The 16,283-nt window shown below is 40.4% G+C and overlaps 2 protein-coding genes across 6 annotated transcripts in view; one reads left to right on the top strand and one right to left on the bottom strand.

The window, feature by feature from the left end:
• LOC308087257 (inositol hexakisphosphate and diphosphoinositol-pentakisphosphate kinase 2-like) overlaps positions 1 to 4,479 on the top strand; it is a 59,750-nt gene extending 55,271 nt beyond the window's left edge. For all 4 annotated transcript variants that reach the window (XM_080431017.1, XM_080431015.1, XM_080431016.1 and 1 more), the window contains one exon: positions 461 to 4,479. In XM_080431017.1, coding sequence (XP_080287143.1) covers positions 461 to 1,086 — 626 coding nt within the window. In that variant the 3' untranslated portion in view covers positions 1,087 to 4,479. The remainder of the gene's footprint in view (positions 1 to 460) is intronic.
• A 2,114-nt stretch (positions 4,480 to 6,593) lies between these two features.
• On the bottom strand, positions 6,594 to 16,283 carry LOC308087325 (globoside alpha-1,3-N-acetylgalactosaminyltransferase 1-like). Of its 2 annotated transcripts, none has more exons than XM_080431103.1 (11): positions 16,017 to 16,283; positions 15,714 to 15,761; positions 15,363 to 15,500; positions 15,233 to 15,265; positions 13,759 to 13,893; positions 13,218 to 13,326; positions 12,770 to 12,883; positions 12,184 to 12,300; positions 11,621 to 11,754; positions 10,434 to 10,511; positions 6,594 to 7,952 (listed from the first exon to the last, which is right to left on the bottom strand). In XM_080431103.1, the coding sequence occupies exons 1-11, from the start codon at positions 16,085 to 16,087 to the stop codon at positions 7,811 to 7,813; spliced, it is 1,119 nt and encodes a 372-aa protein (XP_080287229.1). In that variant the 5' UTR covers positions 16,088 to 16,283; the 3' UTR covers positions 6,594 to 7,810. The 2 variants fall into 2 exon arrangements, with proteins under 2 accessions (XP_080287229.1, XP_080287230.1); XM_080431104.1 differs by having other exon boundaries at positions 15,363 to 15,503; positions 15,720 to 15,761.

The following is a 16,283-nucleotide window of genomic DNA, read 5'->3' as shown; positions in this document are numbered from 1 at the left end:
TGTTGTCACGTCTCCTAATGATCTACCTCACTTGAATTTATGTCTTTATTTTTTTACTTGTGTTTATTGAGCACCATATTTGCATTGCTTGCTACAACATGAACAGAGAGAGGAAGAAATATATTTTTAAGTCAACAAGAAACAATAGAAAAAAAGAAAATGTACATGGTTGTTTTTTTTTTTCTTTCCTCACTTGAAATTCTAATGAATTGTGGTACTTCAGTAGCCTGGTGAACCATCCCGGTCACGTGTATTCACAGATCACAGATATTATGTGTCTTCTTCAGACCGGTCTGGCCCCAAAGCGCTGGGTGGACGTTGTGTTGGTCTTTCAATCACAGGGCTCTGAGCGCAGACGCTCTTTGGCTCTTCCACTTTTTGTTTTCCGCAAAACACCCAGATATATTACGTACAGTATATCTATACATTCTCTGTGATCATTCCTTCCTGTCCCATGCAGACAGCAGTGGTCCCTCCAGCACGGTGTCCAGTGCAGGGCCGTCTTCTCCCACCACCGCCGACACTTCACCGCGCTTCAGCTTCAGCGACAACAAGGTCACTCTCACCCCCCAGAGCAGCGAGGAGACCCACGGCTCCTCCTCCTCCTCCCAGCCTCCGGCGCCTCCTGCTTCTTCGCACGCCCCCGATCCGTCATCATGCTGCCCTGACCTCTCTGCTCCGACCAGCCCCTTAGAAGACACCCTGACACCGCGCGACCCACCGGAAGACAAGGGCGAGGAGGACCTCAATGAGGGTGTGATGGAGGCCCGCGGTGGTGGTGGCGTTGAGGTCAGTCTGCGGATACCCTGCTCGACGCTGGCCGAGCTGTCCCTGGGCCGCATGGAGGGCTACTGCGGCCCGCCCAGCTCTCTCCCCGTGCTGCTGGAGCTCAGGGAGAGCAGCAGCGAGGCGGGCTCCAGCTCTCAGACGCCCCAGTCGCCCGAGGGGCCCGACGAGTTGTTCTTTGACACTCAGGAGTTTGTGGAGCTGTGCGGGGAGGGGGGCGGCCCCGGCAGCCCGCCGCCCGATTCCGGAACACCGCTGGAGATGGGAGCCAATCACGCGGCGGATTGGCACACGTCCTAGGTCCTATAGGGCCTAGGACGTGTGCAATGCTTGAAGAACTAACAGAGAAGGCAAAGCACTTTCTAGAAGTCTACAAGCCAAGGCATACAAGTCCTCCGGTTAGTAGTTCCTCGTGATGCGAAGAACGTTTTTCTGTACTGGATTGTGAGCCGCGAGGCGTCGCGGTGCCAGGAAGTAGACAGGGTCTTTTGGAACTGACTGAACGGTACCGAGTCACGGTTCGGCACCTGAAGCTCATGCTTTCTCTACCGTACAGCTCTTTACAAGTCAGGTCCGGTGTAGAAACGTGTTCTTCTAAGTGCTGCCATTACATAACTGCACCAGTGACACCACTAGAGCCTCTAGAGCCAGTCCAGCAGGCCCTGTCCAGTTTTGTTACGTAGAGAGAGAGTCACTTGTTATAAAGTGAGGCTTTTACTGTTATATTTGCATTTAGATTATTGTATGTTGCTATTGCTCCTATGCTATTATTGCACCGTTTCCCTTGACGTCAAGTGCAGTTGGACAGTAACCTCCTGTGTCTTTCTAGGCTAATGCCCTCTCATGGACTTCTAACCCTGAAAAAGCTACATGCAGTGTAGATGGGAGTCCTGAACTTGATGCTTACCCCTCAGCGGTTTCTTTTCAGACCCAACGACATTAGTGGTGTGTGGTAGTAATGATGTATCCCCGCAACACAAGGGCAGACTTGAATCCTGTGGTTTATCCCATTTAGACCTGAGGCCGATTCTAGAAACGCTTTCTAAATCCTGAAGTTTTCTGAAAAACATCAGATTTTAATTCAAAATTTTCAAAAACAAAATATGTTGCTATATATATATAGCAGCAGCTAATGTTACACAAAGGTGTTCCCGGATTGAAAGGTATAACAACGTATACAGTAGGTTTTTCCAGGTCTAAATGGGTTATAGTGGGAGACAATGACTTGTACACTTGTATGCTGCTTTTATAGATTAGGAAGTGACTTGCAGAACAAGTGAGAAATGAAAGAGTCAGTGCAATTACACCATCGCCGACTGAAACGTACTCTACTGATTGGCCTTTCGGTTCTTTACTTTTTTTGTTTTGCAGTTGCAAGCATGTCGTTTAGAGTGCTTCTGTGGTGCTGCATGTTTACATGTCTGCCATGGCGATGTTTTAATTTGGTAAGTGTAAGAACTGTTGCATCACAACAGGTCAAGCCCTAGTACTGCCAGTAAAGGAAAAAAAAGAAAACAATTTAAAAAATAACATTACGTAGTATTCTTAATTCCAGGTTAACCATTATGTGCACTGCTTACTGCCAAAGTCCTTAAGTCTCATCTATACTTTAACCCATTAAGACATTTTTAGATTTCTTTGGCTATTCAAAAATAGCAGATATACAAGCTCATAGTGCGGCACCGAGTGCTGCGCTATGAGCTTGTAGATCTGCTATTTTTGAAAATTTGTGGCAAAATCTTAGATTATATATTTTTTAAAGCGAACATTTGTAAAATATTTACTTCCCGGAACCCCCAGAAGCAAAGATTAGATTTACAAATGTCCACCAAAAAAAAGGAAAACATTCTAATATTTGCACAACTTTTCATGATTTTTCAAAAATATCAGATCTACAAGCTCATAGCGCCGCACTATGAGCTTGTATATCTGCTATTTTTGAATAGCCCAACGAAATCTAAAAATGACGTTCCCGGTCTTAAAGGGTTAACAGAAAGAATCATTAGGAAGATATAGAAGTATATTTAATGTGAAAATCGCCTCTGGGAAATGCTTGGTCATATTTTTCTTTTGATGCTTGTCAATCAGGTAGGTCTGACATTGTATCATAGCTACTGTATATTTTTCTAAAAGGTCATGTGATTGTTGTGTAGGAGAAAAAGATGATCAACACTTGTATGACTAAACAAGACGACTGGGGCATTTTAGATCATTTTATGGAGTTTCATTGTGGTGAAACACAATAGCAAATACTGCAGTTTTTGTAGCAAGGCCATGTGAGTGGGCGGTCACGCTGAAAAATCCTCAGTGCTTATTTAACCAAGAGAGTGTAAAAATAAATGGTCCCTATAAGGTAGAGCTGGGCAATATATTGATATTATATTGATATGGTGATATAAGACTAGATATTGTGGGAATTTGCACATCGTAATATTATGATACAAGTGTTTTTCTGGTTTTAATCACTTAAGCCCTATTTTATACTATAAATTCTTTTTTCAAACATTTCCAAAAAATAGCATAAATAGCCAAACTAGCTAAATCTATTTGAGCTGTTTTTAGAGAAAGAATGTTTGTTTCATTTTATATTATTGTCACAATATCGTCAAAAATATAGTGACATCACCCAGCCCTACTATAAGGGACCAAGAGTTACATTAAAGTCATACTGTGTAACTTTTTTTCAATTAAACAACTTATTTTTGATATAATCTTTCAATGGTTTTTATTTTCTCCACAATAACCATTCCACATAAATGTGTTTTTGACAACTTCTCTTAACGCTATTTTTTAGTAACAAGTGTCTGCCCTCGACACTCGCACCAAATGACACCAGGAATGCATTTATGTATTTATTTTAACTTGAATAAATACAGTTTCTGAGGCTGTTCCAAAATATCCTCGACGCAAAGGTCCCTGCTGCGTTAGTTTTTTCGAGCGGTACTTCCGTGGTTTAGTTTCGAGCTGAATTGCGGGAATGGCAGTTGTAGTAACGGACCATAGGCAGACCAGAGGTGTTGCCAAAAAGACCACTAAACCGATTGTTACTCAGTATGACTTTAACATTTTAGGCTTTTGCTGTGCACATGCACCGTGAGGCTGCAACGTTTGGAAGAGTGAGCTGAAATGAGATTATTTTATCACCTGGACTTGATGCTTTCTTGTGTCCGTCTGTGAAAATCCACAGTAATGAAGTTAACCGCGTTCATGTTGCTGTAATCCATGACAACTCTGAAACCCTGTCACGTCAGTGAAATTGTATCTGTACTGAGTCGTGTGTCAAATGTCTTGATTCCATTGTCTACTGTTACTCGTGGGTTTGCTGTAGTGGTGCCTGATGCTGTGCAACAATTATGCTCGAAACAAAAACAAAACTGCTTCATTTTTGATTTGTGAGAAAGTTTGGGAACCCTTGATGTATAGAACGAGAGGGAAATCAATAGATAGGCTTCTTAGTGTTCTAATAAATGCCTCCCTACTGGTCTGTTGCAGTAGCAAATGAAAGCTTTGTGAATTGAAATGCACTTAGTGGGGAGTACGTTTGTTAATGTCCATTTGATTTCAGCCCCAACCTAAAGCAGAAATTGAATTAGCATAGAACGCGTCCTTGCTTTACTGTGTGCGTGTTCGACCACTCTATGCAGTTCTCTTTATAACTTTGCGATGATATTAATAAAATGTCCTCTGGAATGATCTGATTGTATGACGTTTTATTCTATGGTCATTATTAAAGTACACTGAACAGATAGATATCTGTAACTGCTTTCCATAGGCAATCTCAACCACAGGCTCCAATAACAACATGGCTTCCATGTGAATCTTTGACATGTCTTATGACATCAGTGTTCTGTGATGTCATTTATCTCCATATAGGCTATATGCACAGCAGCCATATTGGAAGGAAATTGGGCCTTCACAGGTGTTACCAATGATACTAATCAGGCTCTGTTCCATTTAGTGTAGCACAGTGGTTCTCAAACTTTTTAATTTCAAGCACTCCCATAACTCTGAGAGTGTACAAATGGAACCAAATGGACCCTTACGGGTCCATTTGGTTCCATTTGTACACTCTCAGAGTTACACACCCGTAACGGGCCATTTGGAACCCCCTCAAGGAACCATGAGGGTCCCTGGACCATACTTTGAGACCAGAATGGAACAGAGCCTTAATTAGTATTATTGGTAACACCAGTTGAGGAAGTAAGACTTTCTTTCCAATATGGCTGCTGTGCATAGAGCCTATTTGGGAAAAGTTAGACCAATCCAACTGCCTGGGGTCCAAATGGTTACATGGTCCATTTGGTTCCATTTGCACAACTAAACAGGAATTTCCAGTGTAGTGTGGGGTCCCAGAGAAGAATATCGTACCAAACGGGGGTCCGTGGCCTAATGATTGACATTGTAGGTTGTCAGTCATCAACAATCTACTACAGTGGTTCTCAAACGTTTACATTTCAGGAGGACCCGCCATAACTCTGAGAGCATACAAACTAGAACCAAATGGACTCGAAAGAGTCCATTTGGTTCTGTTTATATGCTCTCAGAGTTACAGACTTGTAAGGGTCCATTTAGAACCCCCTCAAGGAACCCTGAGGGGCCCTGGACCACACTTTGAGAACCAATGATCTACTGTATGATGTCTAGTCTACTCTAACGACAGATACTGCAATAGAAAAATGTAAGCTCTAAAAACAAATAAGCCAAAACATAATGGAATATCACAATATCACAATGCTTTGTAGATTCCTGAAGTGTATTACTTTGTCAAGTGCATTAGTCTTGCTACTGGTGTTCCATGTGTCATGGCTGCCCCCTACTGGCGAAAACGTGATTTTTTTTTGGTCAATTGTTAACATTATGATACCAAGAATGTGAAATTGTGAACATGCTCTGACGATAGTAAATACAGTTCATTTATTTTAAATGGTCAATGCTCCCTAAACGTCAGGCAATCCCTGTTGGGAATGGGATAGTGTCCCAGGAATATATCCCTTCCATCTGCTTCTATCTCCCTCTCTCTAACTTTCTGTTGCCCCAACGAGGGAAAAACCTGCTCACCTCAGCCAAGTGAGGAAGAGGAGAGGTCTGTCTGGTAATACTACACTTACTACTACTATTACTGGATCTGCTATTTTCACTACTTCTTAAACATTTTCATTTTTTTAATTCATGGAAATTGTTTGCTTTTTTGTTTTAATTCATGAAATACTTTTGAAAAATGTTGGAAATAATGGAATTGTTTACACTTCTTTAATTCGTTTTTTTTATGTAGGAAAAGAAAAAAAGAGCATATTTACCCGTGACCCATAAAAATTGGTCCGCGACCCAAACATGGGTCCCGTCTCCCGACCCACTGTCTGGGAAACAGTGGTATACTGTATATGGGATATGCATAATAACATTGCTGTCAGACAGAAACCTCTTATATCCATATTTTAACTGTTTTTTTGTAAATTAACACCCTACTTGATCATACTACAGCGTCACGCAAAAGCATCAAAAGTAGCAGATCTACAAGCTTGAAACACGCCGCGAATCCACGCGTTTTGAGCTTGAACTTTTAGCTATTTTTGAATTTGAATCCTGAAAAGTAACAGTTTTGGACATAATGAGGTTTCCGCCCGACAGACGATATATTTCTTTATCCATCTATCCTTGGGTTGTTGCAGATAAAGTGTGCCCCAATGTTTCACAACCAGAAATGACATATTATTGGAGTGAATGTGATGGAGTCCCTTCTGCGTTATAGTACATATGCACATTTGTTCAGAAGTTTAACACAGTTTATGCAAACAGTCCTCTTGCAGGATAGAGAGAATGACACTTGACTCAAATAATGTGAATAATGTGAAAACTTCCAATGTTAGCATTAGCTGTGTTCAATTAAAACTTTGAGCACAGTGTACACCAGGAATTTTGGCAGTGGTGGATAAGTAACTAAGTACATGTACTCAAGTACTGTACTTAAGTACAATTTTGAGGTACTTTTACTTCTACTCCACTACATTACTAAATATTGTACCATTACTCCACTATAATTATTTGAAAACTACTAACTACTAGTTAGATTTGGATTATTATGACAAAACATACACAAACCACTTCACCCTATTTATTTGCTATTTATAAAATAGCAGATCTACAAGCTCACAACAACACGCTTGTAATCTGCTATTTAATACATTTTAGACATAATGATAACTTGAGAAACAGGACATTCTGCATAATGAGTACTTTTACTTTTGGTACTTTTTGATTACTGGAGTACTAGAGTGTTTCTACATTACATTATTGATAGTTTTACTTAAAGTACTGTAAGTAAAAAAGAAATAGTACTTTTTCCACCACTGAATTTGGGTGAGGTGGCAGGTGCCATATTAGTGCAATTATACAAAACAAAGACAAAAAGGTGTCACAGGCTCCATTTCCATTATGCATTTCCATTCCAGAGATTTTCTGATCTTGAAAAAAGGCCAGATGGCAAAGAGATAGAAATACATTTGGAGCTGGAGTGTGCGACACACTTTTCTTCACTTCAGCCATGTGAGCATAGTATTATTAAGTCAATAACATGTGGGATTTTCTATTTTTTTTTAATCAACAAAATAAGTCATAAATAAAAAGAGTGATTTAGTGCCTTGGCATAGTAAAGAGGTTGGCACAGCATTGTTTGTGACAAGTCACTTGTCACACAAATACCAAAGTCCGAGACACTGTGCTGTTAGTCAAGAAATTAAAATCCTTTATATGGCAATCATTGACCAACGCATTGTACATTATACTTTCTTGATTACCCTTCTGGCATACATTTATGTCATTAGTCCCATTGGTTACGTTTTTGGAACAATTAAGACATACAGTATCATAATAGGACGTTTTTGTTGGAGAGTACAACCATTAAAAAAAAAAAGCATTTGCCAAACAATGACTGATGGTTAAGATGGCAATCATTCACATACTGTCAATAATTATAATTATTGACATGTCAATAATTATAATAATTATATAATCAATAAATTAAACATTATACGTTGGGTCGCACCTCAGCATAGTTCTTCACCAGCTGGGAAATACGACGCACCTTGATGTTAGCTGGTATCTGGTCATAGTCTGACCACAGGTACTCTGGAGACAGCACCTTGGTGGGCTTATTGTACAAGAAGTACCTGAATGAATAGACAGACAGACAGACAGTTCATATGTTGAACTTTTTTTGAATGGTTCCTTATTTTACATGTTCCTTACAATTATAATATATCATCGCTGTCGGGCAAAACCTCTTATACCTTTTGTGTTTTTTCGTAAAATAACGTCCTACTTGATCATACTACAGCGTCACACAAAAGTATCAAAAGTTGTAGATCTGCAAGCTCAAAACGCGGCGCGAAGCGACGCGTTTTGAGCTTGTAGATCTACTACTTTTGCTGTTTTTGAATTTGAATCCCGAAAAGTCACAGTTTTGGACATATGAGGTTTCCACCCGACAGTAACAAATTATAATATGAATGTTTAAAAAGACTTCCTTAGTGCAACATAAGTTTACAACAGTGATGATTACAATGATGACGGATAATAACCATCACATACAGTATCCAGCCTTGCCCTGGCTGAGAGGGAGCTAAGCTCGCACTCATTGGTCAGCTGCCGTATCCTCCTTATAGGGATGATACGCCAGCCGACCAACCAGTTCAAGCTGAAGTGCCGCCACTTGCTGAACTGGCCGTCGAGAGACATCAAGGAATTTAGCGTGTCAAACTAACATGGATGTCACTTGACCGCCAAACACAGCTGCTGTGACCCTGGAATTTATTTGGATCTACACAAATAAGCATCTTTGTAGTTTCTCGACATCGGCCCGGGGACTACCAGGGGGTCCAAATGGATCCTCATGGGTCTGTAACTCTGAGAGAGTGTACATGGATCCAAATGGACCCTTTACATGTCCATTTGGAGCCATTTGTACACTCAGAGTTTGGGGATTTTTAAAGTGTAGATTAGTGGTCCTAGAAAAAAAAAAAGAATTCATTAAATGTGGCTAAATGCATATCGTCTCTAAATTCTAAAATAGCAAAAGTAGCAGATCTACAAGCTCAAAACATGTCGCTTCGTGCTGCGTTCCGAGCTTGTAGATCTGCTGCTTTTGAGTGACGCTGTAGTATGATCAAGTAGGGCGTTAATTTACGAAAAAACACAAGTGTCCTGGGCATGACGTTAAACTGCCCCGTTGTAACTACCATCGTCAATGTAGTAGGTGCAATGGATGCATTTGCATCTTCTGTGAACTATGTAGCTTGCATAGAGACACACGGCCGGAAGCGGAAGGCCTACAAATCCACGCCCACTTTTGACACTCGGGGTCCGTTAGAACGATGAACTGCAGCTCTCAATGCAATCTCTATGAGAGGCATTGTAAAATACCGTCATTTCACTGGTTAACTACTGAGGCTGTAACGATTTTTTTTGTGTTCTATAATCTGTCCCATTTGTTTAATTTGTCCTTTTTAATGTCCCATATCTTTCATCTCGATATACTACCCACAATATACTATAATATACTCCATCAGTATGTCAAAATCGCTAGCATCGGAGATCTAGAGTTTAAGTGATCGCATGGTATATACGTCACGGACGCATCCCTTGAGGTTTTCAATACCCAGAAAACTGGCGAAAGTGGCCGTTTTCAATAGGTTTTGGTCATTATCTCTGGAACAGAAGGTCCAATCTGCTCAGTTCAAAGCTTGTTGGATGCGTGACTTTGAGGACATTAAGCACGCAATGACACATTTTCGGGTTCTTTTTTTTTTTTAGGGGAGGCGAGATCTTAGTTGGGCAGGCGACCGCCTCTCCTGCCTCTACAGTGGGTACGCCACTGGTCGGCGTTCGGCACTCGTAAAGACAGTGATGTCACTGAAATGCCCGTCTGCTGTCTACCCTCTGCTGTGTTAGCATTATGGGTAACTCGTTAAAGTGGCAAATTAAATGTGAAACACATCAACTATTAAGAAAACAAGAAGATATGTTGACAAAGACACTCCATACATTTGGAAACATATTTTTTTTTAAATCAATGTCGTCTTCAGTTAATGCAGGATAATTTTAAAAGTAGGCTAATTCTCATATCCTCTCATAGGGAATGCATTGGCAGCTGCAGTTCATCGTTCTAACGGACCTCGAGTAGCGGCGCTGTCTCAAAAGTGGGCGTGAAATTTGTAGTCCCCGTGTGTCTCTATACAAGAAGGCACTTCTCACCGGTGGACTCTACCAACAGCCGACGCTACCTGACGGCCCCTCCCGTGAACAGCTACCGCAAAGAAAGGCAATAGAGCCTGCGGCCTTCCAGCGGTATGTCCGTCCGCTGTTGGAATAGCAATGGGTGGACCTCCAGGCCCATAAGAACAACTACAGAGAGCGCTTTAACACCAAGCAGCAGTGCCCATAGAGTGCTGAGTGACGTGCATGTTGTATCATGAGAACATATATCCATGAGTTTGTGAATGTAACCGTTACTGCAACTAAAACATTCGTGTCCCTGTATGCTTTCCCTGCGTGTGGACATAAATAAATGGTTAAAGTGTGTGTGTGTGTGTGTGTGTGTGTGTGTGTGTGTGCGTGCGTGCGTGCGTGCGTGCGTGCGTAAACAGCTTTACTTGTTCAGATGGCTCTCTTCCTGCCACGCAGCCTCGATGTGGTTCTTGGTGTCGATCTCTGACTTTTCATGGCAGTACCTGAGGGGTCCAAACGGGGGTCACTATTGTTGTGTGCATGTGTCTACTGTGCTCCCATGTGTGCAGAAAGCGTCACTCACAAAGCATCGCTTTGACACGTTGTGAGCTTGTAGATCTGCTATTTTCACTATACTTTCGTGTGACACTCTTGTATGATGAAGTAGGACATTAATCACGTTGAAGTTGAAATATGGAGATACAAAGTTTCTGACAGTGATATCCATATCACAGCGCAACAGTGTTAACCTCTTAAGCCTGGATTATACTTTGTCGTATCACGGTGTCACGTGGCAAAATATGACAAAAATAGCAGATATACAAGCTCATCGCGGCACAAACTGCTATTTTTGAAAATAAATAAAAATATATAGACACTTTTGAATATTTGTTATAATTCTTTTACATAAATCCTCTTCTGTTGGTCCCTGGCAGATGGGGGTCCGCGGCCAAATACATTGGGGGTCCTTGATATGAAAAAGTTTGAGAACCACTGCAATATATAGGGCCTAAGTGGTTACGGCAGAAATGAAGCAATCACACATTCACATGGAGACCGGGAACACATCATTTAAGAGACAGCCAATCCTGTTGTTGAGCTTAATTTATACTGTTAGTATGACATTGTTGCTTGACAAAAATAACTGATCTACAAGCATGTTGTCTTGTAGATCAGTTCTGTTATAGCAGGTGACACCGTCCTACTATTGCAGTGGTTCCGAAACGTTTTGAGACCCAAAAGAGAAATTTGATATCTTGATACAAGCTCACAACATGTTGTAGATTTGCTATTTTCACTACTTAAGTTTAATTAATTTATGGAATTTCTTTTGGTTTTTTTTATGTATTATCTTGAAAATGTTTGAAATGTCTTTTTAGTTTCCAATTTTTCTATTCTATTTAAAAATATATATATTTAGAGTAGCCAATAATTTTTTAACCCCATTTTTTTTAAATTATTGTATTAATCAATATTTACTCACGAACCATAGAATTGGGTCCGCGACCCAAACATGGGTCTCCAGCCCAGTGTTTGGGAAACCCTGTACTACGGAGTATATAAACATTACATTATGAAGGAGACTGTAGAATATGATGAAAGCCATTTGTACCTGACCAGTTTGTACATGTCTTCAATGTAGCCTCCCCACACTGCAGCAGTGTAGTAGTAATCACCTTCACCAGCTGGGATGCAGGCCTGAGATTCTTTACGACGTTCATACGGAAAACCATCTCTGCCTGTGTTCTGATATAGAACAGAAAATATCACACATGAAGAATACTTACATGCATAGTATGTATACATGCATACATGCATGGGTATGCATACATCATATAGGCCTAAAATACCTACTGCCAACACTCTTAAGTAAACAAAGCCTATATCTGGTAACTTGATCAAAGGCAGGGAATGTATAGCTTTCAGGAGGGCATCAATAAAGCTGCATATTGAAATTGCTCACGTTACAGTATGGTGTTGGTGCCCATGAGATTTATTGAAGTGAGATCAACTATTCAACCTTTTCCAGCACTTAGCTCTCGATACACAGAGCACTGTGTATCGGGAACTAAGTGTTTTGTCCTCTCAATAGAACAATAGGATTCAGGTTTGCCCTATAACAACCTTATCAAACATAGATATGTGAATCATAAGAAGGTAAGAAAAAAGGTAAACCATGTAGTAGCCACGGTGGAGAGTAGCTGTCAGACGGCTCAGAGACTCTGCTCCAACGTGAGCGTAGAAGACACTGTCCACATCCATCATGAAGAGGTAGTCTGTCTCATTACGGATCTGAGAGAACAGAGAAAGCGGAAATTCAGCCCGGTCTCACAGCAAATTCTTATATAGATAGGAAAAAAAAGTATTTATGTTTTTTCGTATGATATGTACGAATCAAATGCGAACCATGTTGTGGAATCAACCCACTCAGCAGCATTTTTACATTAACCTACATAATCTAAAACCAAACCAAAACCCTTAGCCTTACCCCATCCAAAGTAACCAGGCCTAACTCTAATCACAGCAACTGTGCTAAAGTAAAATTGCTCTATGATACTGTATATAACCTGAGCCTAACCTCAACCAAATGTGATAACAAATCCCTAATGGAACACTTTATCTGTTAGAAGAAGATGCTATTTTAACTAATTCTGCTGGGGATGCCCTGGAACCCCCTCAAGAACCCCTGGGGGGTCCCCGGACCCCACTTTGAGAACCACTGCTCCACACTATCCCTTTTGCGAAGCCCCACAGTACCTACCTGTTGATCAATGTAGAAGGTGGCCCACTTCATTTTGGACAGGACCACTTCCTGCCAACGTTTTGCACCCGGGATCTTGATGGTTGTAATTTTCCTGTGAGCTGCTAGCTCTATCTAACAGGTTGAGGAAACTAATAAATGAATTCAAATATAATCAACTGATCTGCATTGAAATCTGAAAATGGAGGCCGTCCTTCCTGGAAGCTAACTATCAATGCAATATCTGAACATCACAATGCTGATGGCCTTTTAATTTTTAATTTTACACATTTATTTTATTTTGCCATTTACTCCCATTTATTTCTCCTTTATTTTTCTCCACATTTAGATTTTTACTCTTGCAACAGTACTTATGTTACTATTTTCTTTTTTTCAAAATAACTATTTCAAATGTTAAGCGTTATATAAGTAAATTGTAATATTATTATTATAATAATCAAATGCCCACCTTTGGAACCTCGTCCTCGTGGTCTGTTAACACGTAGTAGGTGACATGAAAGCCGACAAAGAAGTATGTCTCTGCTGTCTCTAGGAAACGCTTCAGGAAGCGTGTGTACCTGGGAGGATGCAATAAATAAATACATTAAACTCCATCAGACCCAGGACCCTAGGGTTAACATTTTGTGAAGTAATAAGCATGGATATGATTTGCTCATCTTTATAGTACTCAATTTCTCATTGAATGTGAGACTACACGTTTACAAGTTTCCTGTCTCTCTACTACAGCATGCTATCAAATGTAAATACAGCAGAAACTGCTTTAAAAAAAATAAGCATGAAATTATGAATTGTATAAATGCTGATGTCATTTTGTCTTGAATAACCTGGGGAAAACAATGCATTGTTCCATGAATAGGCAATAGTGCAGAATAGATGCAATTTGTTACAGCAGAGCTTAACCACTTAACAAAACTTGGCAAACTTTTAGTGAACATTTGGTGAAAACAGCCAATCTGCATATGTGCGTGTGTGTGTGTATGTATACCCACTTGCCAACTGCAAGCACAAGAATTGCAACTTTGGGCTCCATTCTCTTGTAGATGGCGTCTATGACCAGGGGATCAAAAGTTCCTTCCCAAACCAGAGGAGCATTCCAGGGTGTGACTGCGCTCACATCATTTCTCCTGTTAACAATCAGAATTATTTTGAAGAATTATGTCTCTCAGTGAGGTTGGTGCATTACACTGAATAAATATTTAAAACATATATGCACTCATATAGATAACTGGGTTTAAATCCAATCACATTGATGTGAGTGGATCTGAGTTGTTGTTCAATATGTCTACTTTGAAGCTCATTTAAACCTTTTTTCTGTGAACAATTGTTATTTTCAACCCTCGGCCTCCCCCATTCATTTCATTTCACCTGACAGTGATGGGTTTCACTAGGGTTTACTATAGAGGTTCGCCCCCAAGGCCAAGATCCCCTCCCTGCTAAACAGACGGCCCAATACAGCCAGTAGGAGTCATATGTGTTTCCGGTTCAAACATGCTGCCGAGCCAATCAAACAAAGCTATGGCCAACTGAACCTGAACAGTATGCCAAATTCCTGAAACCCAGTGCTACAGTTATTGTGTTCACCAGGTCATCAAGGTGCCCAGTTTATGTAAAACAGGAAAGAAGAGGAGAAATGCACAAAAGATAAAGGTATGCAGCCTTGCAGCTATGTCATTTGTTTATGAAGGCTTGGATGTAATTAATAGGCTAGTATAACACTTACTGTATATTTGTTAGCCTATAGCTACAGTATGTTGCTTGCTATTACACATTAGGGTGACCCTATTCTGTTTTCTGTCTCGCTTGAGGTGGGGGGTGTTCGCCTTGGGCGTCATGCAAGCTAGATCCGGCCCTGCTGATAGGGATTACCCAGGGAAAGAATGTACATGTACCGTATGTGTTTTTACATGAGTCATCACACTCACAGTGATACTTACACCCAGTGAGACCACCATCAGTGTTGTCTCTGAGACTGAGCACACGAGAGAGGGAGAGAGAGAGAGAGAGAGCATAATATATTTTCTATTCTATAACATTGAATTTGTGGGTCTGTCTCCATCGTCGTCTCCATGTCGGTCTGTGGGTAAACCATCCCCCTTCCGGAAATCACATTTGCATGCATGGTTTACCAGGCTAGGTCTGTCTTGTCTGTCTGGATTTTTCAAATACTTAAAAAGAAGAAAAAAAACTTTCCCTGTGTCCCTCTTCAGCCATACAGTGAGACGGTTAAACGTGAAGAGTTAATGACTTTCACCCTGGTGTCTCTATTTTAGGCAAGCAATTATGTGAACATTTCCAACACTTTCTGAAATTCCCCCAAAAATTATGAATATTTCCATCATTTTCTGAAATGTTTAATTATGTTCAAATATATCCACTCTATATGCATGTAGAGGCTATAATATTTGAATAGAGCTCAAGTTGTTAATAATGTCTTCACACTACCGGTTCTTCTGTGTAACTTACCCTATTAATGCTCTCGGCTGTGGGTATTTAAGTCTGAAAGAAAATAAGAACCATATTAGGCTTAGATACAGACACGTAAAGGCAACACAATGCGTTTAGGAACTAAGGTGATAGTTGAATGGCGTCTCACCCCTCAGACATCAGAAGGTCACCAACATGCCATGGTTCCTTGGGGGATTCCTTGGGGGGTGTCGAGGGGGTTTCCTCTGGGAGTTCCTTGGACTGGTTTGTTACTTTCTCTACTGTCTGTCTGTTTTCTTTGCAAAAGCTTGAGCGGGGAGACAGGTTATAAATCATACAGATCTTCTGCCAAACGTTTGATTTAAAAAAAGTGATTTTAAAAAAGTAGTTTTTAAAAAGCCGGTATGTTTCACTTTCATGTTGCTCACATGATTCATATTATCTGTGTGAATTTGACCCAGATGACACTGAAATATCTGTAAAAAGCCAGACAAAAACTTGAAACCAGATCTCATCTCACCTTGTTATGGCCTGGGGGCCATACACAGTTGACCACATATAGATGAACCTAAACACACAGAGCATTTTGTTACGCGCACTGCATGACAAGTGTGTGTGTGTGTTCTTATTTAACAGAATAAATAAGTGAATACATTTTTTTATACCAAATATATATATACTGTTTTCTTCTCTGACAATTGGGTTACCCCTCAATAACTAAGATTGCATTTGCATTGAATGGTGAGGACTTTCACATCAGAAAAAAATGCATTATGGAGAAATCCTCACTGAATAAAATAGTTGATGAAATAGAAAATCTTACCTTGTCAAGACAACAGTAGTAACTAAGGCGATGAGGATGTACCCATGACTCTTACAAGTCTTCAATAGCATATCGTCACTTCACACATCAGCCCCTTACGGCTGTGAGGTTACAATAGAGAGATCTAGGTCACAAAGGTAAAGAATTGCAAATGGAAAAAAATATACATTTCTTTTTACCTACGTTAAATTGGTGTTGAATTGAAGCTCCGTGCTAACAGCAGTAACAGATTGCTATCTGAAATAATAAACAGATTCACGCAGTCAG

Source organism: Gymnoscopelus braueri, assembly GCF_963280865.1.
Source record: "Gymnoscopelus braueri genome assembly, chromosome: 1".
Taxonomy (NCBI): domain Eukaryota; kingdom Metazoa; phylum Chordata; class Actinopteri; order Myctophiformes; family Myctophidae; genus Gymnoscopelus; species Gymnoscopelus braueri.
This window is presented reverse-complemented; position numbering and strand designations above follow the sequence as displayed.

Coding starts and splice junctions, on each gene's coding strand:
- LOC308087325 (XM_080431103.1), bottom strand. CDS start 16,087: ATGCTATTGAAGACTTGTAAGAGTCATGGGTACATCCTCATCGCCTTA. Junction 11,755..12,183: donor TCCACCGTGGCTACTACATG/GTTTACCTTTTT, acceptor GTTCTATATCAG/AACACAGGCAGAGATGGTTT. Junction 10,512..11,620: donor GACATGTACAAACTGGTCAG/GTACAAATGGCT, acceptor TGGACCCCTCAG/GTACTGCCATGAAAAGTCAG.